Source organism: Physeter macrocephalus, chromosome 16 (assembly GCF_002837175.3).
Source record: "Physeter macrocephalus isolate SW-GA chromosome 16, ASM283717v5, whole genome shotgun sequence".
NCBI lineage: Eukaryota > Metazoa > Chordata > Mammalia > Artiodactyla > Physeteridae > Physeter > Physeter macrocephalus.
The window spans coordinates 73,795,732-73,818,128 of NC_041229.1; the positions used below are offsets into that span (position 1 = coordinate 73,795,732).

The 22,397-nt window shown below is 45.0% G+C and overlaps 1 protein-coding gene across 1 annotated transcript in view; it reads left to right on the top strand.

The window, feature by feature from the left end:
- LOC114487942 (neuron navigator 2-like) overlaps positions 1-18,470 on the top strand; it is a 229,328-nt gene extending 210,858 nt beyond the window's left edge. The window contains exon 8 of the mRNA XM_028500908.1: positions 18,412-18,470. Coding sequence (XP_028356709.1) covers positions 18,412-18,470 — 59 coding nt within the window. The remainder of the gene's footprint in view (positions 1-18,411) is intronic.
- Positions 18,471-22,397: the final 3,927 nt, after the last annotated feature.

Sequence of the window (22,397 nt, forward strand, 5' to 3'; positions counted from 1 at the left end):
CCTCTCCCGTTGCGGAGCACAGGTTCCGGACGCGCAGGCTCAGCGGCCATGGCTCACGGGCCCAGCCGCTCTGCGGCATGTGGGATCATCTCGGACCGGAGCACGAACCCGTGTCCCCCGCATCGGCAGGCGGACTCTCAACCACTGCGCCACCAGGGAAGCCCTAAGCCCCCTTTTTGTGTCAGGTTCTGTGCAAATTACTGGAGATGCAGCTATGACCAAAACCAGCAAATGCCGGATGAGTGGTGAATGAACTACATAGAAGGAGAGAGTATTCTAGGCCGAGGGAACAGCTTGCGGAAGAAGCGGGGGGTGGTGGGGGGGGCGGGGGCGGGGACGGTGAGGGAGAGCATGGCAGGATCAAGGGAACAGAAGTTGAGAGCTTTCTTGCACGTGTCTGTCTGAAGCAGGCAACGTGACCTTCTCAAGTCTACCCAGCAAATCAGTGCTAGACTCTTAAGTTGTATGTAGGCAGGGAACACGCCTCATGTTCGATAAATCTTTGTTGAAAGAACAGACGGTGGCCGAAACAGGATCAGAACCCAGGTTTCCTGAATCTGGTTAGTGTTCTGGGTAATCTTCTTACTCTGAGATCTCTTGGACAGTTAGTTCCAAATTAGCCTTGGACAGGGGGCCACTGTGATATTGTAATTTGTGATAAATATTTATTTGGTTTTCATCCCCATTTTTGGTACAGAGCTCCTAAAATCCTTGGAATTTTCTAAGCTATAGGAGTGGTAAAGGTGTCTTTTATTCTGTTAGTGAGGTGACTTTGGACCACACCTAAGCATGGGGGCTGGTGGCGAGTGGAGCCAACCATGTGATTAGAGGGTCGTAACTTTCAGTCCCACTCCTTGACCTCCGGGGAGGGGAGAGGGACAGAGATTGATGTCAAGCACCAATGGCCAAGGATTTAATCAGTCATGCCTCTGTATTGAAGCCTCCATAAAACCCCAACAGGACAGGGTTTGGATAGCTTCCGTGTTGGTGACCCTATGGAGATGTGGGGAGGATGGAGGTCATGGGAGCTCCTGGTCCTTTCCCGGTACCTTGTCCTAGGTATCTCTTCCATCTGGCTGTGCCTGAGTTATATCCTTTTATAATAAACCAGTGATCTGGTAAGTAAAATATTCCTCTTAAGAGTTCTGTGAGCTGCTGTAGCAAATTAGTTGAATCCAAGGAGGACGTTGTGGATACCTTCAATCTATCTGGTCAGTCAGAAATGCAGGCTTGTGACTGATGTTTGAGCGTTGGTAGAGGGTTGGGGGTGGGAAGCAGTCTTGTGGGATTAAACCCTTAACCTGTGGAACCTGACATTAACTCCAGGTAAATAGTGTTAGAGTTGAGTTGGATTGGAGGACACCCAGCTGGTGTCAGAGAATTGCTGGGAGGTGTGGGGAATCCCCTAACACTGAGCTGGGGGCGGGAAGGGTGGGAGGAGGAGGTTGGCTCCTCCTGGCCCACCCCTCCCTCCTCTTCCCCTTCCCCTCCTCCCCTCCCCCTCCTCTCCTCCTCCCCCTCTCCCTCCCCTCCCCCTTCTCCCCCTCCCCCTCCCCCTTCCCTTAGCTCTTTTTCACCTTCACACTTCATTTGCAAAGGTAACTTTTCAACACCAGGAAGAGCAGCCATTTTAGAGCGAGTGGGTTTGTAGTTAAGGAGCAAATGCCTCTGTATCCTCCGGGTCAGTGCTGTCCAATAGAACTTTCTGCAGTGATGGTGTGATATTTCACATCTGTGCTGTCTAATGTGATAACCACTAGCTACATGGGACTGTTAAGCACTTGAAATATGGCTGGTGACAATGAGGAACTGAAGTTTTAGTATATTCAATGTTAATAATTTAAATAGCCACATGTGGCGAGTGGCTATAGTATGGGACAGCACATCTCTGGATAGTAAGTAGTTCAGGGAGCAACCAGAGGGTCTGCTGCTAAAGTCCATCATGAAAAAATGGCTTCCTGGTCACAGAAGACCATTGTATGATTCCATTTATATGAAATGTCCAGAGTAGGCAAATGTATAGCAAAACAAAGTAGATTTGTGGTTGCCAGGGCTACGGGTCAGGGTGAAGGCATGCAGAGGGGCATGGAGAGTGGCTGCTAATAGCTTCGGAGTTTTTTTTTTTTGCTGTAATAAAATGTGTTTTAATTAGGTTGTGATGATAGTTGCACAACTTCATAAGTATACTAAAAACCAGTGAATTATACACTTTGAATGGGTGAGTATTATCATGATTTATATCTCTGTAAAGTGGATTGAAAACAACGGCCACCTTTCCTGCCGTATTTGAGTAGATGTTGTGGCCGCAGTTCCGCTCCTGCCCAGTGGTGTGTGTGGTTACGTGCCACCCCCTTCCTGGGCCTCAGTTTACCCCCAGTAAAATAAGGGCATTGCCTTTGCCACAAGGGTAATGCAGAAAAGAATTCCCAGCCCTCCTTTCCCTGTATCTATTTAACTTTAATCCAGTTCGGATGGGCTGATCCCTGGGATAGAGGATGAGCCCCCTTTTTCTAGGAACCCAATTCCAGAAGCTCCCCCAGTTCCAGGAGAGCCCGAGGCAGTAAGCAGAGCTTTGAGGCAGGTCACAGAGTGCCCTGCTCTGTCCATTCCCTCTGGAACCACAGTGTAGAAAGCCTTTGGTGCCGGACTAGGAATTTTAAGTAATGGCTGAGATATTTATCTTTTTGCCTTTGATCCAGATAAAAGCAGATTGTAACTTTGAGTTGTCATTTGATCTAATGCACAGAAACAGGTTTCCATACCCTTGGCGAGCATAGATTCCTGGCAGGCAAAGGAGAGATTCCTGGTTGTAAAATGTTGTGCAGCTTTCCGTGGTTTGTGGTTAGAGGATCCTGAGGAGTTTCTGGGAAGTCCATTTCTTCAGGAGCAGGCTTGAGCTGGTCTTTTTATTCTCCCACTTCTCATGTGGGCTTTCGTAAAACAAACCTGTCAAAGGGTCCAAAATCAGTGACATGAGAGGAAGTAATTGTCCTCCTCCTCCTCCTCCTCTTCATTGCTGTCAGAAGGCCTTACATGTGTGCCAGCAAGCAGCTGTTACAAAAGCCTGCCTTATAAATAACTTTAGGGCCTGCTTTTAGTGTAGATGAGGTGGTAGACTGTGAACAGAAAAGGACCTCGTAACAGTAGTAATGAAGATAACGGTCATGGTGAGCTGCTAGCTATTCAGGTTTTCTTACCTGCCTAGAGGTGTTTTAGGCACTTTGCATGCATAGCCTTGTTCAATCCCTCACACCACTACCAGGGAATGTCAGTAGTATCTGATCCATTTCACAGATACAGACACTGAGGCTCAGAGTGGTGAAATAAGTTGCCTACATCACGCCGCCAGCAAGGGCCAGAGTGGAGATTTGAACCAGGATCTGCATGATTTCAAAGCTGGTGTTCTGCTTTTAACCATCATGCCGTCATACAAGCTCGCTTTGACTAAACTCACCAATCATTAAGCCCCCCCCGCCTTTTTTTTTTTTTTCCGGTACGCGGGCCTCTCACTGTTGTGTCCTCTCCCGTTGCGGAGCACAGGTTCCGGACGCGCAGGCTCAGCGGCCATGGCTCACGGGCCCAGCCGCTCTGCGGCATGTGGGATCATCTCGGACCGGAGCACGAACCCGTGTCCCCCGCATCGGCAGGCGGACTCTCAACCACTGCGCCACCAGGGAAGCCCTAAGCCCCCTTTTTGTGTCAGGTTCTGTGCAAATTACTGGAGATGCAGCTATGACCAAAACCAGCAAATGCCGGATGAGTGGTGAATGAACTACATAGAAGGAGAGAGTATTCTAGGCCGAGGGAACAGCTTGCGGAAGAAGCGGGGGGTGGTGGGGGGGGCGGGGGCGGGGACGGTGAGGGAGAGCATGGCAGGATCAAGGGAACAGAAGTTGAGAGCTTTCTTGCACGTGTCTGTCTGAAGCAGGCAACGTGACCTTCTCAAGTCTACCCAGCAAATCAGTGCTAGACTCTTAAGTTGTATGTAGGCAGGGAACACGCCTCATGTTCGATAAATCTTTGTTGAAAGAACAGACGGTGGCCGAAACAGGATCAGAACCCAGGTTTCCTGAATCTGGTTAGTGTTCTGGGTAATCTTCTTACTCTGAGATCTCTTGGACAGTTAGTTCCAAATTAGCCTTGGACAGGGGGCCACTGTGATATTGTAATTTGTGATAAATATTTATTTGGTTTTCATCCCCATTTTTGGTACAGAGCTCCTAAAATCCTTGGAATTTTCTAAGCTATAGGAGTGGTAAAGGTGTCTTTTATTCTGTTAGTGAGGTGACTTTGGACCACACCTAAGCATGGGGGCTGGTGGCGAGTGGAGCCAACCATGTGATTAGAGGGTCGTAACTTTCAGTCCCACTCCTTGACCTCCGGGGAGGGGAGAGGGACAGAGATTGATGTCAAGCACCAATGGCCAAGGATTTAATCAGTCATGCCTCTGTATTGAAGCCTCCATAAAACCCCAACAGGACAGGGTTTGGATAGCTTCCGTGTTGGTGACCCTATGGAGATGTGGGGAGGATGGAGGTCATGGGAGCTCCTGGTCCTTTCCCGGTACCTTGTCCTAGGTATCTCTTCCATCTGGCTGTGCCTGAGTTATATCCTTTTATAATAAACCAGTGATCTGGTAAGTAAAATATTCCTCTTAAGAGTTCTGTGAGCTGCTGTAGCAAATTAGTTGAATCCAAGGAGGACGTTGTGGATACCTTCAATCTATCTGGTCAGTCAGAAATGCAGGCTTGTGACTGATGTTTGAGCGTTGGTAGAGGGTTGGGGGTGGGAAGCAGTCTTGTGGGATTAAACCCTTAACCTGTGGAACCTGACATTAACTCCAGGTAAATAGTGTTAGAGTTGAGTTGGATTGGAGGACACCCAGCTGGTGTCAGAGAATTGCTGGGAGGTGTGGGGAATCCCCCCAACACACACACACACACACACACACACACACACACACACACGCACGCACGCACGCACGCACGCACGCACGCACGCACGCACGCACGCACACTGGAATTAATACTAGAATCCTTTTAATGACCTAGTGTACCTCCGTGGGCCGGTCAGGGCAGAAATCATTGGAACATCGTGGCTTAAGCAATCCACGCACGCACGCACGCACGCACGCACGCACGCACGCACACTGGAATTAATACTAGAATCCTTTTAATGACCTAGTGTACCTCCGTGGGCCGGTCAGGGCAGAAATCATTGGAACATCGTGGCTTAAGCAATCCTAGCCTGGGGGCAGAGCTGCCCAAGGACCTTTGCTAATCTGATGGGCTTTCAGTAAAAGAGAAGGCACATCATGGTCCAGTGATAGTTTTATTTGTGGACACAGGGACCTGATGGAGCTGGGTGGTGATGAAGTCCCGGGCCGGCTAAATCCCAGCGAGTTTCAGTGTCTGTGAACACATGTGATGACTTATGCAGCCGCTGTGGCGATCCTGATGGGTGCGATGATGGGTTGCAGGGATTTCATCAGTGAATTTCTGCTCAGTTAGATCTCAGCCGAGTAACTTCTTTTGGTGCTTACATTCTAATTTCTAAGCAAAATGTCTATGTTTGGTAGTAGTTCTTTAACTTTATCTCATTAAATAAAGATTAGGGAACTGTCAAAAGCAAGATGAACTAAGGCCAATGTTTTTGAGATAGAGAAAGTAGGAGCGGAATTTATATTTGGGCTCGAGGACATTTTGGCCTCTTTGCAAAAAAGTGATTCTTGTGCATTTCTGTATCTCTTGAAAAAGGCTGTTCTACTTTCAAACACCCACAGCATGGGGCAGATCTTTACATTCTACTTAAACACAACTGGACTTTAATGTCTATACTGCTGGCTACCAAGATGTTAAGTGAAGCAGAAAAAATATGTTTAAATGTAGTATTTTTGGTATGCCAGACTCCTTATCCACCCCATGAAATTGGTCACCATTGATCTTTGTGTTCCTTTGACCTAGCACAGAAGAGATATTTATTAAATAAATTACTGCCTCCTGCAGAGTTATTTATTATTTTTTTATTGAAGTATAGTTGATTTACAATATTGTGTTACTTTCAGGTATATGACAAAGTGATTCAGATGTATAAAAATATATATATTTTTCAGATCCTTTTCCAGTATAGGTTATTACAAGATATTGAATATAGTTCCCTACCCTATACAGTAGGACCTTGTTGTTTATTTTCTGTATAGTAATGTGTATCTGTTAATCCCATACTCCTAGTTTGTCCCCCCACTTGCCCTTTGGTAACCATAAGTTGGTTTTCTACGTCTGTGAGTGGTTTCTGTTTTGTAAATAAATTTATTTGTATTATTTTTTAGATTCCACATATAAGTGACATCATATAATATTTGTTTTTCACTATATGACTTACTTCACTTAGTGTGGTATTCTCTAGGTCTATCTATGTTGCTGCCAATGGCAATATTTCATTCTTTTTTATGACTAATATTCCATTGTATTTTTTTGCTGTAATAAAATGTTTTAATTAGGTTGTGATGATAGTTGCACAACTTCATAAGTATACTAAAAACCAGTGAATTATACACTTTGAATGGGTGAGTATTATCATGATTTATATCTCTGTAAAGTGGATTGAAAACAACGGCCACCTTTCCTGCCGTATTTGAGTAGATGTTGTGGCCGCAGTTCCGCTCCTGCCCAGTGGTGTTTGTGGTTACGTGCCACCCCCTTCCTGGGCCTCAGTTTACCCCCAGTAAAATAAGGGCATTGCCTTTGCCACAAGGGTAATGCAGAAAAGAATTCCCAGCCCTCCTTTCCCTGTATCTATTTAACTTTAATCCAGTTCGGATGGGCTGATCCCTGGGATAGAGGATGAGCCCCCTTTTTCTAGGAACCCAATTCCAGAAGCTCCCCCAGTTCCAGGAGAGCCCGAGGCAGTAAGCAGAGCTTTGAGGCAGGTCACAGAGTGCCCTGCTCTGTCCATTCCCTCTGGAACCACAGTGTAGAAAGCCTTTGGTGCCGGACTAGGAATTTTAAGTAATGGCTGAGATATTTATCTTTTTGCCTTTGATCCAGATAAAAGCAGATTGTAACTTTGAGTTGTCATTTGATCTAATGCACAGAAACAGGTTTCCATACCCTTGGCGAGCATAGATTCCTGGCAGGCAAAGGAGAGATTCCTGGTTGTAAAATGTTGTGCAGCTTTCCGTGGTTTGTGGTTAGAGGATCCTGAGGAGTTTCTGGGAAGTCCATTTCTTCAGGAGCAGGCTTGAGCTGGTCTTTTTATTCTCCCACTTCTCATGTGGGCTTTCGTAAAACAAACCTGTCAAAGGGTCCAAAATCAGTGACATGAGAGGAAGTAATTGTCCTCCTCCTCCTCCTCCTCTTCATTGCTGTCAGAAGGCCTTACATGTGTGCCAGCAAGCAGCTGTTACAAAAGCCTGCCTTATAAATAACTTTAGGGCCTGCTTTTAGTGTAGATGAGGTGGTAGACTGTGAACAGAAAAGGACCTCGTAACAGTAGTAATGAAGATAACGGTCATGGTGAGCTGCTAGCTATTCAGGTTTTCTTACCTGCCTAGAGGTGTTTTAGGCACTTTGCATGCATAGCCTTGTTCAATCCCTCACACCACTACCAGGGAATGTCAGTAGTATCTGATCCATTTCACAGATACAGACACTGAGGCTCAGAGTGGTGAAATAAGTTGCCTACATCACGCCGCCAGCAAGGGCCAGAGTGGAGATTTGAACCAGGATCTGCATGATTTCAAAGCTGGTGTTCTGCTTTTAACCATCATGCCGTCATACAAGCTCGCTTTGACTAAACTCACCAATCATTAAGCCCCCCCCGCCTTTTTTTTTTTTTTCCGGTACGCGGGCCTCTCACTGTTGTGTCCTCTCCCGTTGCGGAGCACAGGTTCCGGACGCGCAGGCTCAGCGGCCATGGCTCACGGGCCCAGCCGCTCTGCGGCATGTGGGATCATCTCGGACCGGAGCACGAACCCGTGTCCCCCGCATCGGCAGGCGGACTCTCAACCACTGCGCCACCAGGGAAGCCCTAAGCCCCCTTTTTGTGTCAGGTTCTGTGCAAATTACTGGAGATGCAGCTATGACCAAACCAGCAAATGGCCGGATGAGTGGTGAATGAACTACATAGAAGGAGAGAGTATTCTAGGCCGAGGGAACAGCTTGCGGAAGAAGCGGGGGGTGGTGGGGGGGGCGGGGGCGGGGACGGTGAGGGAGAGCATGGCAGGATCAAGGGAACAGAAGTTGAGAGCTTTCTTGCACGTGTCTGTCTGAAGCAGGCAACGTGACCTTCTCAAGTCTACCCAGCAAATCAGTGCTAGACTCTTAAGTTGTATGTAGGCAGGGAACACGCCTCATGTTCGATAAATCTTTGTTGAAAGAACAGACGGTGGCCGAAACAGGATCAGAACCCAGGTTTCCTGAATCTGGTTAGTGTTCTGGGTAATCTTCTTACTCTGAGATCTCTTGGACAGTTAGTTCCAAATTAGCCTTGGACAGGGGGCCACTGTGATATTGTAATTTGTGATAAATATTTATTTGGTTTTCATCCCCATTTTTGGTACAGAGCTCCTAAAATATGTGTGTGTGTGTATATATATATATATATATATATATATACACACACACCACATCTTCTTTATCCATTCATCTGTCGATGGACACTTTGCATCCATGTCTTGGTTATTGTAAATAGTGCTGCTGTGAATATTGGGGTGCATGTATCTTTTCGAATTAGAGTTTTCATCTTTTCCAGATATATGGCCAGGAGTGGGATTGCTGCATCATATCGTAGCTCTATTTTTAGTTTTCTAAGGAACCTCCACACTGTTTTCCATAGTGGCTGCATCAATTTACATTCCCACCAACAGTGTAGGTAGGAGGGTTCCCTTTCTGAAGAGTCCATTTTAAACGCCCATCTGCATGAAGACCATCCCATTAGTTTAGCTCGAAATCTTCACCCTTGGGAACATGACCCTGTGGGTGTGTCTCTCCCTAATCCTAGGATAGTTTCCTAGGGACCCAGACTGTGTCTTACTTCTCTCCGTACCCTGCCTGCCTTTCCAAGGAGTATCAGTTTGTACATTTGCTCACCCAGCATGTTTGCCTCCAGACTGGCTTCCATGAGCTGAAAATTCATTGGCATCTCAGAGGGAAACTAGATGAAACAGACACTTTGAGTGCATAGTTTTATTTAAGACAGGGACAGGGCATGTAATCTGAGTTGTGGAAGGGAACCCATGCATTCCTGGCTGCTATTTTAAGACTCTCCTCCTAAATTGATATCCTTCAGGTTTATTTGGTTTAACTCCTGCTCTGGAAGTTGGCTTGTTTCTCTGCATCAGAGTTGTCATGAAAGCAGCTCCTCCAGGATTCCGGCCGGACAGCTGCGGAATAGCTGGCATTTTTCTCTCCTTCACTCTGTATTGACAGCAGGTTTGAATCACCCTGCCCTGTTTTCTGTAACATAACCAGGCCAGAAATCATTTGAAAAACATTTACGATGCCTAATTTGATCTTCTTTTCAATGAGAGGGTGACATTGCCTGGTACATTTTAGGTTTTTGTGTTTGGAGACGTATTAAGAACATAAAAGGACCTCCGTCTTCTGCCTCTCCTATTTCCTGCTGATCAGCATGGGAATGGGGGATCCTTTTACAGTTGGGAAGATCCCATCCGCCCTCTGCTTCCACCCACATCCTTGGACATTCTTGGAGAAATCTGTCCGCTCATTCTTTTGCTGCTGGCCACCCCAGTTGGGTCGTTCCTTCTTGTCAGCTGGATCTCTGGCGGGCTTTTTTAAGCTCACCCAAATCCCTGACAGAGCTCCTCCTCTTCATACAGAGAGAGTCAGAAGTTCTCCAAATGGTAAGCTAGTAAAATGTAAAAACTTAGCCAGAGCTGCCCATGTGTGCCCCTGCCCAGCTGCTAGCCAAGTTCAGGCCTTCCTTTCCCTGAAAGGAGGACTTTGAGGCACAGAGGAGAGGGAGGCAGGCAGCCCCAGCTCCAGTTCCAGGTCGGCTACTAATTCAAAGAGTGACCTTGAGCAGTTGATCATGCTCTCTGGGCCCTGGCTTCCTCCTCTTTAAAAAAGGGCATCATACCAGCTAACTGAGTGCTTCCTTTCAGCTCTAATGTACGTTGATCACATGATGGCTCCCTGACTCATGGTGCCTGCCTCTGTGCCTTTCTTGTCCCTTGGCCTTCCTTACCCTCCTATAGGTATTGCCTGGTCTCCAGAAGCTAATAACGCTCTGGATAGCACTTTCTCTCGTTAAAGCCAAAACAAGGACTGCATCCATGGGAACTGCCGTTAACCTAGACGCCAGCTGTGGACATGATGAGCCAGCTTGTACCAGTTCATGAGAGCCAACTTAAAAATTTTTAGCACTCTCAGAAGACTGTTAATATCATGTCAATAGCTTGATAGCTGCCATGCCGGGAGTATTTATACCACAGAAATCGGCACACACTGTAAATCAGAACTTTTTTAGTCTTCTTCAGGGTTGTTAGATATTCACTAGCCCACCACAGAGATTCAAATGAAATTGATCTGCCAACTCACAGGTGGAAGAAGACCCAGAGTCTTTCTGGAAGTGTTATGTTTTACTGATTTTGTTTTGTTGGGGTGAAGGTGGGGTTACATTACTGTTGGTCAGTAGTATTTGTTCCTAGTTCCTGTTCTGTTGAAATACTCGAGCCTGTAGATCACGGAGCTTCCTATCCTACGTGCAGTATCTCTCTCTTGGCACTGGAACTGCCCCACCTCCTTCTGTCCTCAAAAGAGTGACATAAGGCTTTGAGCGTAGATTTTTCCTGAAAGTTCAAGGCCATGGAGGGGTTACAGTGTTGCAATACGAGCACCTTCAAATTGAATATTGGATGTTCCTGTTCTTAAAAGTCCTTCAGCTTCCCTGCCACTGAGAATTTCTCAGTGACCACATTTTGTTTTGTTTTTAAGACTCCAGCTTCCTACTGTATTGTTCAGTTCTCTTCTCCCTCGCCCTTTCGTATGCCAAGCAGTTGATCTCTGTTTTCTTGTCTCCTTCCAGACCATGCCCCAGAGCCTCATCTTCCACACTTCCTTGGATATGGTGGCCCATATCCAAGGTATTTCTTAAACAAAGCTTCTAAGAGGAACTCTGATACCAGCTATTAAAATCATACAGTTTTTTCACATTCCTCCGTCTCCAAAGCTTGGTAGCTGACTATCTCCAGTTAACAATTCATTTTGGCCTCTCACCTTCTGAGATGGCCTACACTCTGTCTGTGGAATGTGTATCTTTCTAAATAAATCCACTTCTTACCTTAAAAAAAAATAAAAATAATTCATTTTAACTCAAAGCTGGTGCACAGCTTTACTGTGCCAATTCAGTGCATTCATTTGGTGCGTATTTATTGAGTGTTGACTTTCTACCAGCCTTTATGGTTTCACTGAGTCCATCAGGGCCTTAGTTTTTGGTGGGAGGGAGTCTGCAATCAGAAGTTATCTGATTTTCTTTTTTATTTATTTATTTATTTATTTATTTTTATTGCGCAGGTTTCTCATTGCGGTGGCTTCTCTTGTTGCGGAGCACGGGCTCTAGGCGTGCAGGCTTCAGTAGTCGTGGGACGCAGGCTCCGTAGTCATGGCTTGCGAGCTCTAGAGCGCAGGCTCAGTAGTTTTGGCGCGCGGGCTTACTTACTCCACAGCATGTGGGATCTTCCGGGACCAGGGATCGAACCCGTGTACCCTGCACTGACAGGCGGATTCTTACCCACTGTGCCACCTAGGAAGCCCAGAAGTTATCTGATTTTCATAAAGAAGAAAATGACTTTTGTTGAGAAGGGGGAACTTGTCAGGTGAACCTTGGAATACTGAATTAGCATTTCTCCTCTGCGTTTGACTGTTTAGAGGGAGCTGGTCTGCTGTCTCACTTCAAGCTTCTGCCTTATGGAATAGTTAGTAGTTTCATGCAGGGGCCTTTATTCTCTCAAGTGTGCCGCCTTTGTCGGTGCTGGTCTGTCTCTGAAATGCTTTCTGCCCTCCTAGTTCTTCACTCTTTTTTCCCACCAAGTTTCTACTTCACCTTTTACGTTTCAGCTCAGACTTCGTTTCCTCTAGAAGGCTTTTCCTGGGCTCAGTTTGAAACCCCTCCTCTCTGTTCCCACGGCACCCTGCCCTTATCCTCTGGTTGTTCTCTCACGTGCTATGGTCATCTTGTCCATCCTTCATTTGCAGGTGGGGACTGAGCCTTCTTCTCTTTTCTGTCCATTGCCATCACAGAACTTGGTATCTAGAGACTTTAGGTAAATATTTGTTGGTGGAGTAAATGAATGAATGAGCTGTAGAATCATGATTTACAGCTCAGACACTGGAGCCGGTAGATGTGTACCTGTCATTTGACATTGGGCAAGCTACATAACCTTTCCAAGCCTCAGTTTTCTCATCTGTAAAATGAGGATGTAGCAGGATCAACTACTTAGGGTTATTGTGAGGGGTAAATTAGGCAATGCAAATAAATTGCTTAGAATAGTGCCTTTTATACAATATGTGCTCAATAAGTTATTGAGCTGTTTTTAATTGTTAAAATCATGAAGAGTAAATGATAGGGACATAAACTGGTATTTTTGGTATGTGTACCAAAAAGCAATAATTTTCACCGTTTAACTGAAGGCAAATGATCCTCTTTCCAAGTAACATCGAAAGCTACGTCTGTGATTCTTCACTAATGAATACCGATGTTGAGATACGCAGCTTGAAGCATCACGTGGCGCTTTCAATTAGACACAAGTACTAAGGAAGAGAGATGGGATAACATGCTTTTGAGAAAAAACCAAATCAATATGTATTGAAGCATAAAGTCTCTGTTGTTGCTGCTAACTGGCTTAACTGGAAAATACAGTTATAGCTTTAGAATGATCTCTTTTCAGTTATTAAAAGCATTTCTAATTCGTATCTTAGCAGTACCTGACCTAATGATGTTTATCTAATCCTCGTACATGCATTCAACCACTTAATCAAATATTTACCCTGTATCAGGTACTGGAGAAAAAAAGATGAGTGAAACAGAGCCCCTGGCCTTGAGGAATTAATATTCTGGAGCAAGGTCAGCAAACTTTCTCTTAAGTGTCCAGATAGTAAATACTTAGGGCTTTACGGGGCATAGGATCTCTGTTGCAAGTACCCAGTTCTGTCACTGTAGTAAGGAAGCAGCTATAGACAGTATGCAAAAGGATGAGCGTGGCTGTGTTCCAATAAAGCTTTATTTACAAGGTTGTGGGCATGAACCACAAGGACCTACTGTTATAGCACAGGGAATTGTATTCAATATCTTATAATAACCTATAGTGGGAAATTCAATATCTTATAATAACCTATAATGGGAAATTCGTATCTATAAATATATATATATATGAATCACTTTGCTATACACTTGAAACTAACACAACATTGTAAATTAACTATACTTTAATTAAAAAAAAAAAAAAAAAAAAAAAAAGATTTGGCCGTCAGGCCCTGGTTTGCCGACCTCTGTCCTAGAGGACTTAGGTACTTAGATTGAGCTAAGTCTGGACCAGACAGGGTCAGCACCAAGGACTAAGGCCTGTGAAGGACAGAGGATGGGGAGATGAGAAGAGGATGAGATGGGCTGTGACCCTCACAGGAGAAATGGGTTAGGGAGGTGGGAGTGCTGTGCTGGGTGAGGTAAAAGAGAGCAAACCAAGGCCAGGAGGAAGAGATGCGTGGCTTGATGCCGGAGCAGGCGATGGCTGGTGTAACTAGGGATCGGTTGTCCCAGACCTGCACTAAACAGCCCACATACTGTCAAAGACCGTCCGCTCTTGGGAGATCTGATTGAACAGCCTGGATCCCACCTCAGAATTTCTGCGAGTTCCTGTGGACTGCTTCCCCCAGCTTCTCTCTTGGAAGGTTGTCTCCATTCCACCCTCACCCTGAACACGGAAACCTATTTCCTTGATGGCTTCCAAGAGAAACCCACTCACAGCAAGCATTTCCAATTTTTTAGTATCTTTTGTGGCAGTTTGTGGTGATGTCACCGGGAGGGATGTGTTGCACATCACGTGTCCCCTACCTTGCTTGTCCCGCCCACTTCTTTTCCCTCTTTTTCCCTTTTTGATGGGACCAAGCAATTATTTCCTTTATCTGCTGCAAGACATACAGGTTCTCCTAGGACTTCAGCCTCTGGCCCAAGTAGCTTATTAAGGAATTCTCCTACCAGAAACAACTCTCCCATCCTAACAGAAATTCTGGTGTTCCCATTACCCTAACAGGCGGTGGCTTCCCAGAAATATGCTACTACCCACTGCTCAGCCCACAACCCACCTCCCACCCCCAACTGCATAGCTTTGGTCCCGGCTCTCTTACTTTCGCAAAGGAGAGTGAGGGTGGGGCAGCTCTCTGTAGCCTCCACGTTGGACAGACCTTGGCTTGAATCTCACCTTTGCATTCACCTGCTATATGTTTTCAGGCCAGTGACTCAGTCTCCCTGAGCCTGATTTATTGTTCTGTGAAATAGACTTGACACCGCTCTCCTCGTTGGGTGGTTGTGAAAATTCAGGAAAAGAACCTGCTTGCCAAGCTCGGTCCTAGTTAGTGTGGGGCTAATGCTAGTTGTCTTTTCCTGCCTTCATTTCCTCCTTTAAGTCCCAAATTGGGTGTATAAACTTGCATCTGGGTTTCTTTCACTCATTTGTATCTTTATTATTGCACTACGTGTCTCTTGATAGAGGAAGTTTAGCCATTTGCCTTGAACTTGTGGCTTCTGGATTGACAGCTGGGAGGGACTTGATCAGTAGTTGGTTTGATAATAGTAGAGACCATCCACTTTGTTTTGGCTTCTCAGCCAAATTTGGGAAAGAATGAGTGTGGTGTCTGCATGCCTGTTTTTTCCAGCCCGGACTGAGAGGTGACTTGTAAGGATCCTTCATTGAGGAAATAAGTTCAGTACGTGTGCTGAATGAAGGGAGTATATGCATGCTGGGTGAGCAGGGAAGAATAACATTCTGATTGAGTTATGTGTCCCATTTTTCATTATGCCTGGAGGCAATGGCTATGCCCTCAGAAATCCTGGTTGTGATTAGTATCATGAGTGCGTTTGGCTGACCAGCTTTTACCCTGATCAAGTGGAGAATCTATATATTTTTATTTTAATCATTTGGTTTGGGTACCTGGACACTTTATTTCCTTTTAATACTTTATAAAGAATTAAGTTCTAAAAGTTCTATGCAAGGGTGACGAAACATGGCTTGAATGACTTCCGGGACTGCCTCTTGCTCCCAGACCGAGTGAGGTAACCCACTTTGCCATCCAGAGTTCCATAAGCATTCTTCTATCACAGTGTTTTCACACTTTGTTGTTACTTCTGCTCTATGGTCTGTCTCACCCATAAGACTTAGGACCCCTTAAAGGCATAGATTTCGTATCTATTACTGTATCTCCAGCACCTGGGAAAGGACTCAGAAGAGTCAGAAATGTTGGAGGGATGGGATGGGATCTGATGGATAGAGGAACAGACACTACATGCTGTGGTGGTTTTAGGATTCCAAGGAGAAACATCACCAAATAACTTTGAGCCTCAATCATATTCCTGGTTACTGTACCTCGAGAATTCATTATTCAAGATGACAAAGATCCCCTGGAACAACATTTAATAAGCTTTGGCATGTGTAAGTGTGCGCTAAAACCTCCAGGCTGGTTTGTGAGCGTGCCTGGTTTCCACATTATATCTCATAGCCCTGCACATGGGTGAGAAGCTTCTTGACTGCTTTTCACCGTCATTCATGTAAAGAGCCCTTTGAGTCTTACAGAAACAGAGCAGATGTTGCCAGGAGTGTCTGAGTCATCACGGCAGACAGTGAGAGCTGTGTATTATCTGGGCTGCCTCCAGTGAGCCTGGTGAGGTGGACAAGGCACACAGGCCAAAGCCTGCCTTGCACGGGGCCCTGGAACAGAGGGAGCTTGCCAGCGATCTGCAGTCAGCCTGGATGGGGCCGTGGGAAGCGTCTTACAATCCGTGGGTACTTTGGAACGCACAGGGCCCCAAGAAGCGCAGCTTTTTCTCCCTCTATAAAATCGGGTCAGGGAGAGCGTTTAGGGTACCCCCTGGCCCCATTCTGCTTATGGGACAATTCCATCAGGACTGGGTGCAGCTATCCCTTGCTTTAAGAAAGCCCAATATTAGTAGGGGGATGAAAGTGAATCTGTATGCAGATACTTTTGCAAAATGCTCTCCCATCATTGCTCCTTTGCTCCTTATAGCGAAGGAAGAGAGCTTCGGTCACCATCTCCGTTTAGTGACATGCATGGGTTAAGAGCATGTTTAGTGTTCAGATTCTTGCTCTGTTGCTTCCTAGTCATGACCTTGGGCAAGTTGCTAACATTTCTGAGCTGCAGGAAACCCACTTCATGAGATGCTTATGTGTGAATTAATGAAATCATTAATTAAATGAATTCAGTAAATGAAATTATTTAGTGCACTTTGCACAGTACCTGGCACTTGGTTAGCACTCAGTAAATGGTAGTTAGGGAGGTTAGGTTTAGTTTTACTTATGAATAAGCTGGAGTTCAACTAAACTAAAGGACTCGGTCAAGGTTACCAGGCTATTAAGGTGGACTTGCCCCCATCCACAGAGTCCTATGTTTGCACGATTCTTAGGGTGGTGTGAGTTGCACAGAGCAGAATAAAACAATTACCTTGCCGTTCTCTCCACCTCATCACGATTCTCTGGTTTTTAAAAGATGTCTTAGCTTTACAGCAGAGTTACTAGATTCCTCTAAATGAGTGCTTCGCTTACAAAAACTCAATCTACCCCCAACTTGTCACAGCCAGGCCTGTTGTATAAAACAAAACAGACACCTGAAGGAAATTGCTTCCCTATTTGGACGAAGAAAGCTGATGAGCAGTCTTTAGGGACATTTTCTACCTCGGCGTATGTCTTTTATTTTATTTATTTATTTTTTTTTTTTTAAGAAGAAAAATTCTGTTTTTCCATTAAGGAGACAACTGTCAGGTGAAAAGGCTCAGAAGTCTGGTAGAGCTGGGTGTAGATCAGTGACGGTCACGAAGGCCCGGAATTATTTGATCTATCTAATACCACGTGTCTGCATACTTGGCAGAATCAGGATAAATGACTGCTTTTTTTCCCTTCTGTTCCTGCACTTTTGGCATAATACAACCATAGATAGTGAATAATAGTCCACTTCAGCTCTCAGTTTCTGCATTGATTCCCCTGGAGAAATACAATAAATTAGTTCTTTGGTTGGCTGCTGATTTAGATTGGCAGAAAAAATAACAGCAGAAAGATTGCATTTTGCCAGCATCCTAAATTCTGAAGAACAAAAACCATACTTAAGTTATTGCCCGGCTGTTTGACATCCCCATTTTTTAAAAAGAGTCTGCTGGAGAGAAAAATTCTCTTTTTCCTCCTGGAAGGAGTTAAAGGTCAGAGAATTTCGCTGTAGCATCTCTGAAAGCTTTTGATGGAAGACTTGATGAAAATACCGTTATCTTGTACCAAAAGAGGAGCACGCACTTTGAGAGTCCAGTTTAGGGTCTCGTCTTCAGGCGGGTAGACTGGGAGTGTAGCTGAAATGTGTAGACTTTGAAATAAAGTTGCCTGGCACTAATCTGTTTGATCTTGAGGCACCTAAAGCCTCATACCTGTTTCCTCATACCTATCTCATTGGATTTTTTTTTTTTTTTTTTTTTTTGCGGTATGCGGGCCTCTCACTGTTGTGGCCTCTCCCGTTGCGGAGCGCAGGCTCCGGACGTGCAGGCTCAGCGGCCATGGCTCACGGGCCCGGCCGCTCCGCGGCATGTGGGATCTTCCCGGACCGGGGCACGAACCCGCGTCCCCCTCCATCGGCAGGCGGACTCTCAACCACTGCGCCACCAGGGAAGCCCCTCTCATTGGATTTTTAATGCAAAAGAAAGAAGTCAATACAATGAAAGTGCTTTCTAGCACAGTGTCTGCACAAAGTGCAGGCTCTGTCATTGTTGGCTGTTATTCTTAATAATATAGGATTATTAACGTTGTTACAGGTTTTTTTTTTTCCATGGAAACCTTTTGTCAAATAAAATCTTACTTGTAAAGAGAGCTGCTCTGGTAGAAGTGGAGCAGAGAACATATAAAAGCAGGTTGGGTCAACTCCCCTTTTCCACAATTGCTGCGAACACTCCCTTCCCCACCTCACCCCACCTCCTTGGCCGTGGAGCCCGGGAAGCTCCCACCTTCCAGTGCTGTCGTGGGCCCTTGACCTCTCACTGTCCACAGAGAAGACCTGAATCATGGGCCTGCCCTGACAGGTGTTGCTTTAATCCTTTTTGATGGTTCACGGTCAGTGGGTGAAAAAAATCAAAGGGAAAGGAAGACACCTCAGTAAGAAGGTTTCTTCCACTTTCACCTTTTCCTAGATCCTCTCTTCTCCAAGCTGAATGTCTCCTTCACTTCAGCCACTCCTTGCTCAGAATAGTTTACGGTCATCCTCAGATTCTCGTCCTTATCCTGGGCAAGTTAGAGATTTCTCAGCAGGACTTTCCCTGGTAGCGCAATGGTTAAGAATTCACCTGCCAATGCAGGGGACACGGGTTCGAGCCCTGGTCGGGGAAGATCCCACATGCTGCGGAGCAACTAAGCCCGTGTGCCACAACTACTGAGCCTGTGCTCTAGAGCCGGTGAGCCACAACTACTGAGACCACGTACCACAACTACTGAAGCCCGCGTGCCTAGAGACCGTGCTCCGCAACAAGAGAAGCCTGCGCACTGCAACGAAGAGTAACCCCTGCTCGCCACAACTAGAGAAAGCTGGCTTGCAGCAGTGAAGACCCAATGCAGCCATAAATAAATAAGTAAATAAATAGGTAGGTAGATAGATAGATAGATAGATGTCCTCAGCGTGTTGTAGTAGGACACGAATTCTTTAATACCTGGATGACAGTCACCTGGGGAGCTAGTCAGACCTCCAGCTGCTTGGCTCCATCCCCAGAGATTCTGAACTGGGAGGTTTGGGGGTAGGACCAGCAAAGGTACTTTATTTAACAAGCCCCAGAGTCCTAAGTTCGGTAACAGCTGTGCCGTTTACTGATTGGGAGACCTTGGAGAAGTCATTACCGGCCCAAGGATCTGTTCCCTTTTGAGGAAATGAGTGACTTAAAGTAGAGGATCTCTAAGAAGCCTTTCCAGGTCCAAAATTCTAAAGATTTCACCATTCTAGCTCTGGTCTGAGCTGTGCGCAACAGGGCAAGATCCTTACCTCCCTTCTTCTAAATGTCATTCCTGTGTTCATACAGTCCAAGATCACATCAGTTTTCATGGCTGCCATGTGTCAGGACTGAGTCACAGTGAGCCTGTTGATAGAAATCTTTTTATAGACATCCCCCTGCACAACCATGACTGCTGCTTCCTGCTTTCATGTAGCTTTTTGGCTTTAGTACAGAGCCTTATCTTAATCCTTTTGAAATGAAAGGGAACAGGTACATATTAAGGATATTTAGTGTTCAAAATGCATATCACGAGGGGCTTCCCTGGAAAAAAAAAAAAATAAATGCATATCATGAAAGCATTCCACAATCTACAACTTCCCAGGGGAAGAAAAGGTGCATCTTCTTCCTTCTCCTTTGCGTAGCTCTCCTGATTAGTGACTATTACCTGTTAGACAGCAGTCTTATCTGCTTTGGGTTACATTCCCATTTTATGCTCCCCTCCATTAGGACAGTTTACCAGAATGCATCCTATGATAGGCTGTTTCCTTAAGCTATCCCATAAAATCAATTCTATGGCAAAAAATAGGTTTGGGATTCATACTATCCCATTATCATTTTGGATATTCCCAGTGCAAGTGAGCATGTTAAAGCCTCTGGGAAGTCCTTCAGGCAAGAAAACTGACTACTCTTTAGCCCTCTGTTTTCTAAACTTACCTGAGCCTGGAACCCCTTCTCTCTGTTACTTCCTGTTTGTATTGTCTAATAGAAGGCATTCTTTTTTAACACTGGTTTGGAAGCTCCTATTTTGGAGTGCCCATCCCTTGCCCAAAGAGAAAACAAGAAGACTGGGCTGGTATCTTAGGCGAAGAGAGTCTATAGCATTCCTTAACCAGCTCCATCTTAGGGGGATGTATTTATAATAGTGTACAACCATTGCACTCTGCCAAAGAGCTGTTAGCCGTGGACAGTGACGTCCTGCGAGAATGAGATTTGCCCCCCCGTAAAGTGTTTATCATCTCTGTGAAATTTCATACGCCCTTGAAGCAAGGGAGAACGTTTTCTACAGCCAGTTTTGTACTTATAGCCGTATATGGTACAAGATAGAGAAATGGCTTGACCAGTTAAAACAAAAGCTTTCTCTTCAAACATATTGCTTGGGATTTTGAACAAGTAAGTTCAAGAGAGAGGAAAGAGTTGTTTTGACGGTGATAAGCCTTCAAAAGAAATGAAAGATGAAGAATAGGACTGCTTTTTGTTGTTAAAGGTATCTTCCTTCAGGTGTCAGCAGTCAAATGGTCTCCTTACCCAACAGAGTGGGAGCATTTACCAATATGTATAGGACACTTTTTGATGTAAAGGGTGTATGGGAGGGAGGGAGGGAAAGATTTTACGAATTCTCTTTCTAAGGTGTTATTACCAGGTCAACCATAAGCCCAGCTGTATACTACTATTTCAGGCAAGTTAACCTTTGTTTAGTTTCCCCAGTTCTTTATGGCATTAAGTAGGATTGGAAAACGTACCTTGTAAAGCTGGAGAAAATGTAGTGACAACTATGTAGGAAAATGGTACTCTCTTCTTTTACTGCCTTTTAGCTCCATTTAGGGCAACAAATGACCTCATTACCCATAGTTTCACTTGGTTTTATCCAAAATAAGCCATGGAAGAGAAAGAATTACCTTGAAATTACATTCCACACATTCATTTTTGGTCACGCCCTCATAAGGTACTGGCATGTTTATACATAATCTTTTTGATGACCCAGTATAGCAAAATTCTCACCATTCATAGCAGGAAACGCATGAAAAGCATCACCAAGGATTCTAGTCTTCTGAGTTCACTTAGTTGTAAAGAGAACAACTGGCACGGTTAGCCAAGAGGGATAAGCCAGGCACACCTGATTTTGATTTTGAGCCATATGGAGGGATCCAGTGTGGGTAATAGTTGTTATCTGTTTATTGATTTCTGGGCACCTGTCAGTGCATCACTTTCACTAAGGGAAATGAGCCAGTCTTGAAAGGACAAAGGCACGGATTTCCAACAAGCATTTCTGGGACCTAGTGCATCAGCCATTCTTGTGAGTAAGCTAAGTGTGACCACTAGCTACAACGCAGGGCAGCCAATATCAGGACCCCAGAGAAGGCCTGGCAGAGGCTTCCGTCTCTTTAGATGAAAAGAGATGGCTTCTGGTTTGGGGGTTCGGGAGGTTTCCTAGAAGAAACGGCATGAAAGGTAGAGTGTGGGGGTGAAAGTCAGGTAGGGATGTGATGCAATGAGGGGGGCAGGGAAGCATCCATTTGGAAGAAACAGCTTGACCAAAGAGTCAGTGATGGCCAATTTAAGGAAGAAAAAGTCTAGTGGTGTAATTTGCTTCCCTGCTTGAGTTTCTTAAAAAGGATCACTATTCCTTTGAAGCAGACATTTTTTCAAGCTAGAATAAAATAATACTAATAAATTAATATTCGAAACTATGTAATTTCATGTGATTCATTAACCTCAAAGATAAACTTTAGTTTAACAAACATTTATTGAGCCCTTATTGTGTGCCAGACCCTGTGCTAATTACTGGAAATAAAGTAGTAAACCCCTCACCCGTTTAGGCTGTGGTGGTCAGAATTCGGTTACTTGCAGCCAAATACAATCGTTTTCTTTCTTTTTTTTTTTTTTTTTTTCATTGTGAACATTCCTCCCTTCCCCCAGCCCATGGCAACCACCCTTCTACTTTCTGTCTCTATGAATTTGATTACTCAAGGGACCTTTTATAAGTGGAATCAAACAATATTTGCCTTTCATGACTGGCCTGTTTCACTTAACATGATGTCTTCAAGGCTCATCCATATTGTAGCAAGTGTCAGAATTTCCTTCCTTTTGAAGGCTGAATTAATACTCCATTGTGTGTGTGTGTGTGTGTGTGTGTATGTGTTTGTGTGTGTGTATACATATATATACACCACACTGAGCTTATTCATTCATTTATCCGAACAATATCTGTTGTTTAACCATTGATGGACACTTGGGTTGCTTCCACCTTTTGGCTATTGTGAATAATGTTGCTATGAACGTGGGTGTACAAATATCTGTTCAGGTCCCTGCTTTCACTTCTTTCAGGTATATACCCAGGAGCGGAATTGATAGATCATTTTCTATGTTTAATTTTTTGAGGAATTGCCATTCTGTTTTCTACAATGGCTGCAGAGTCT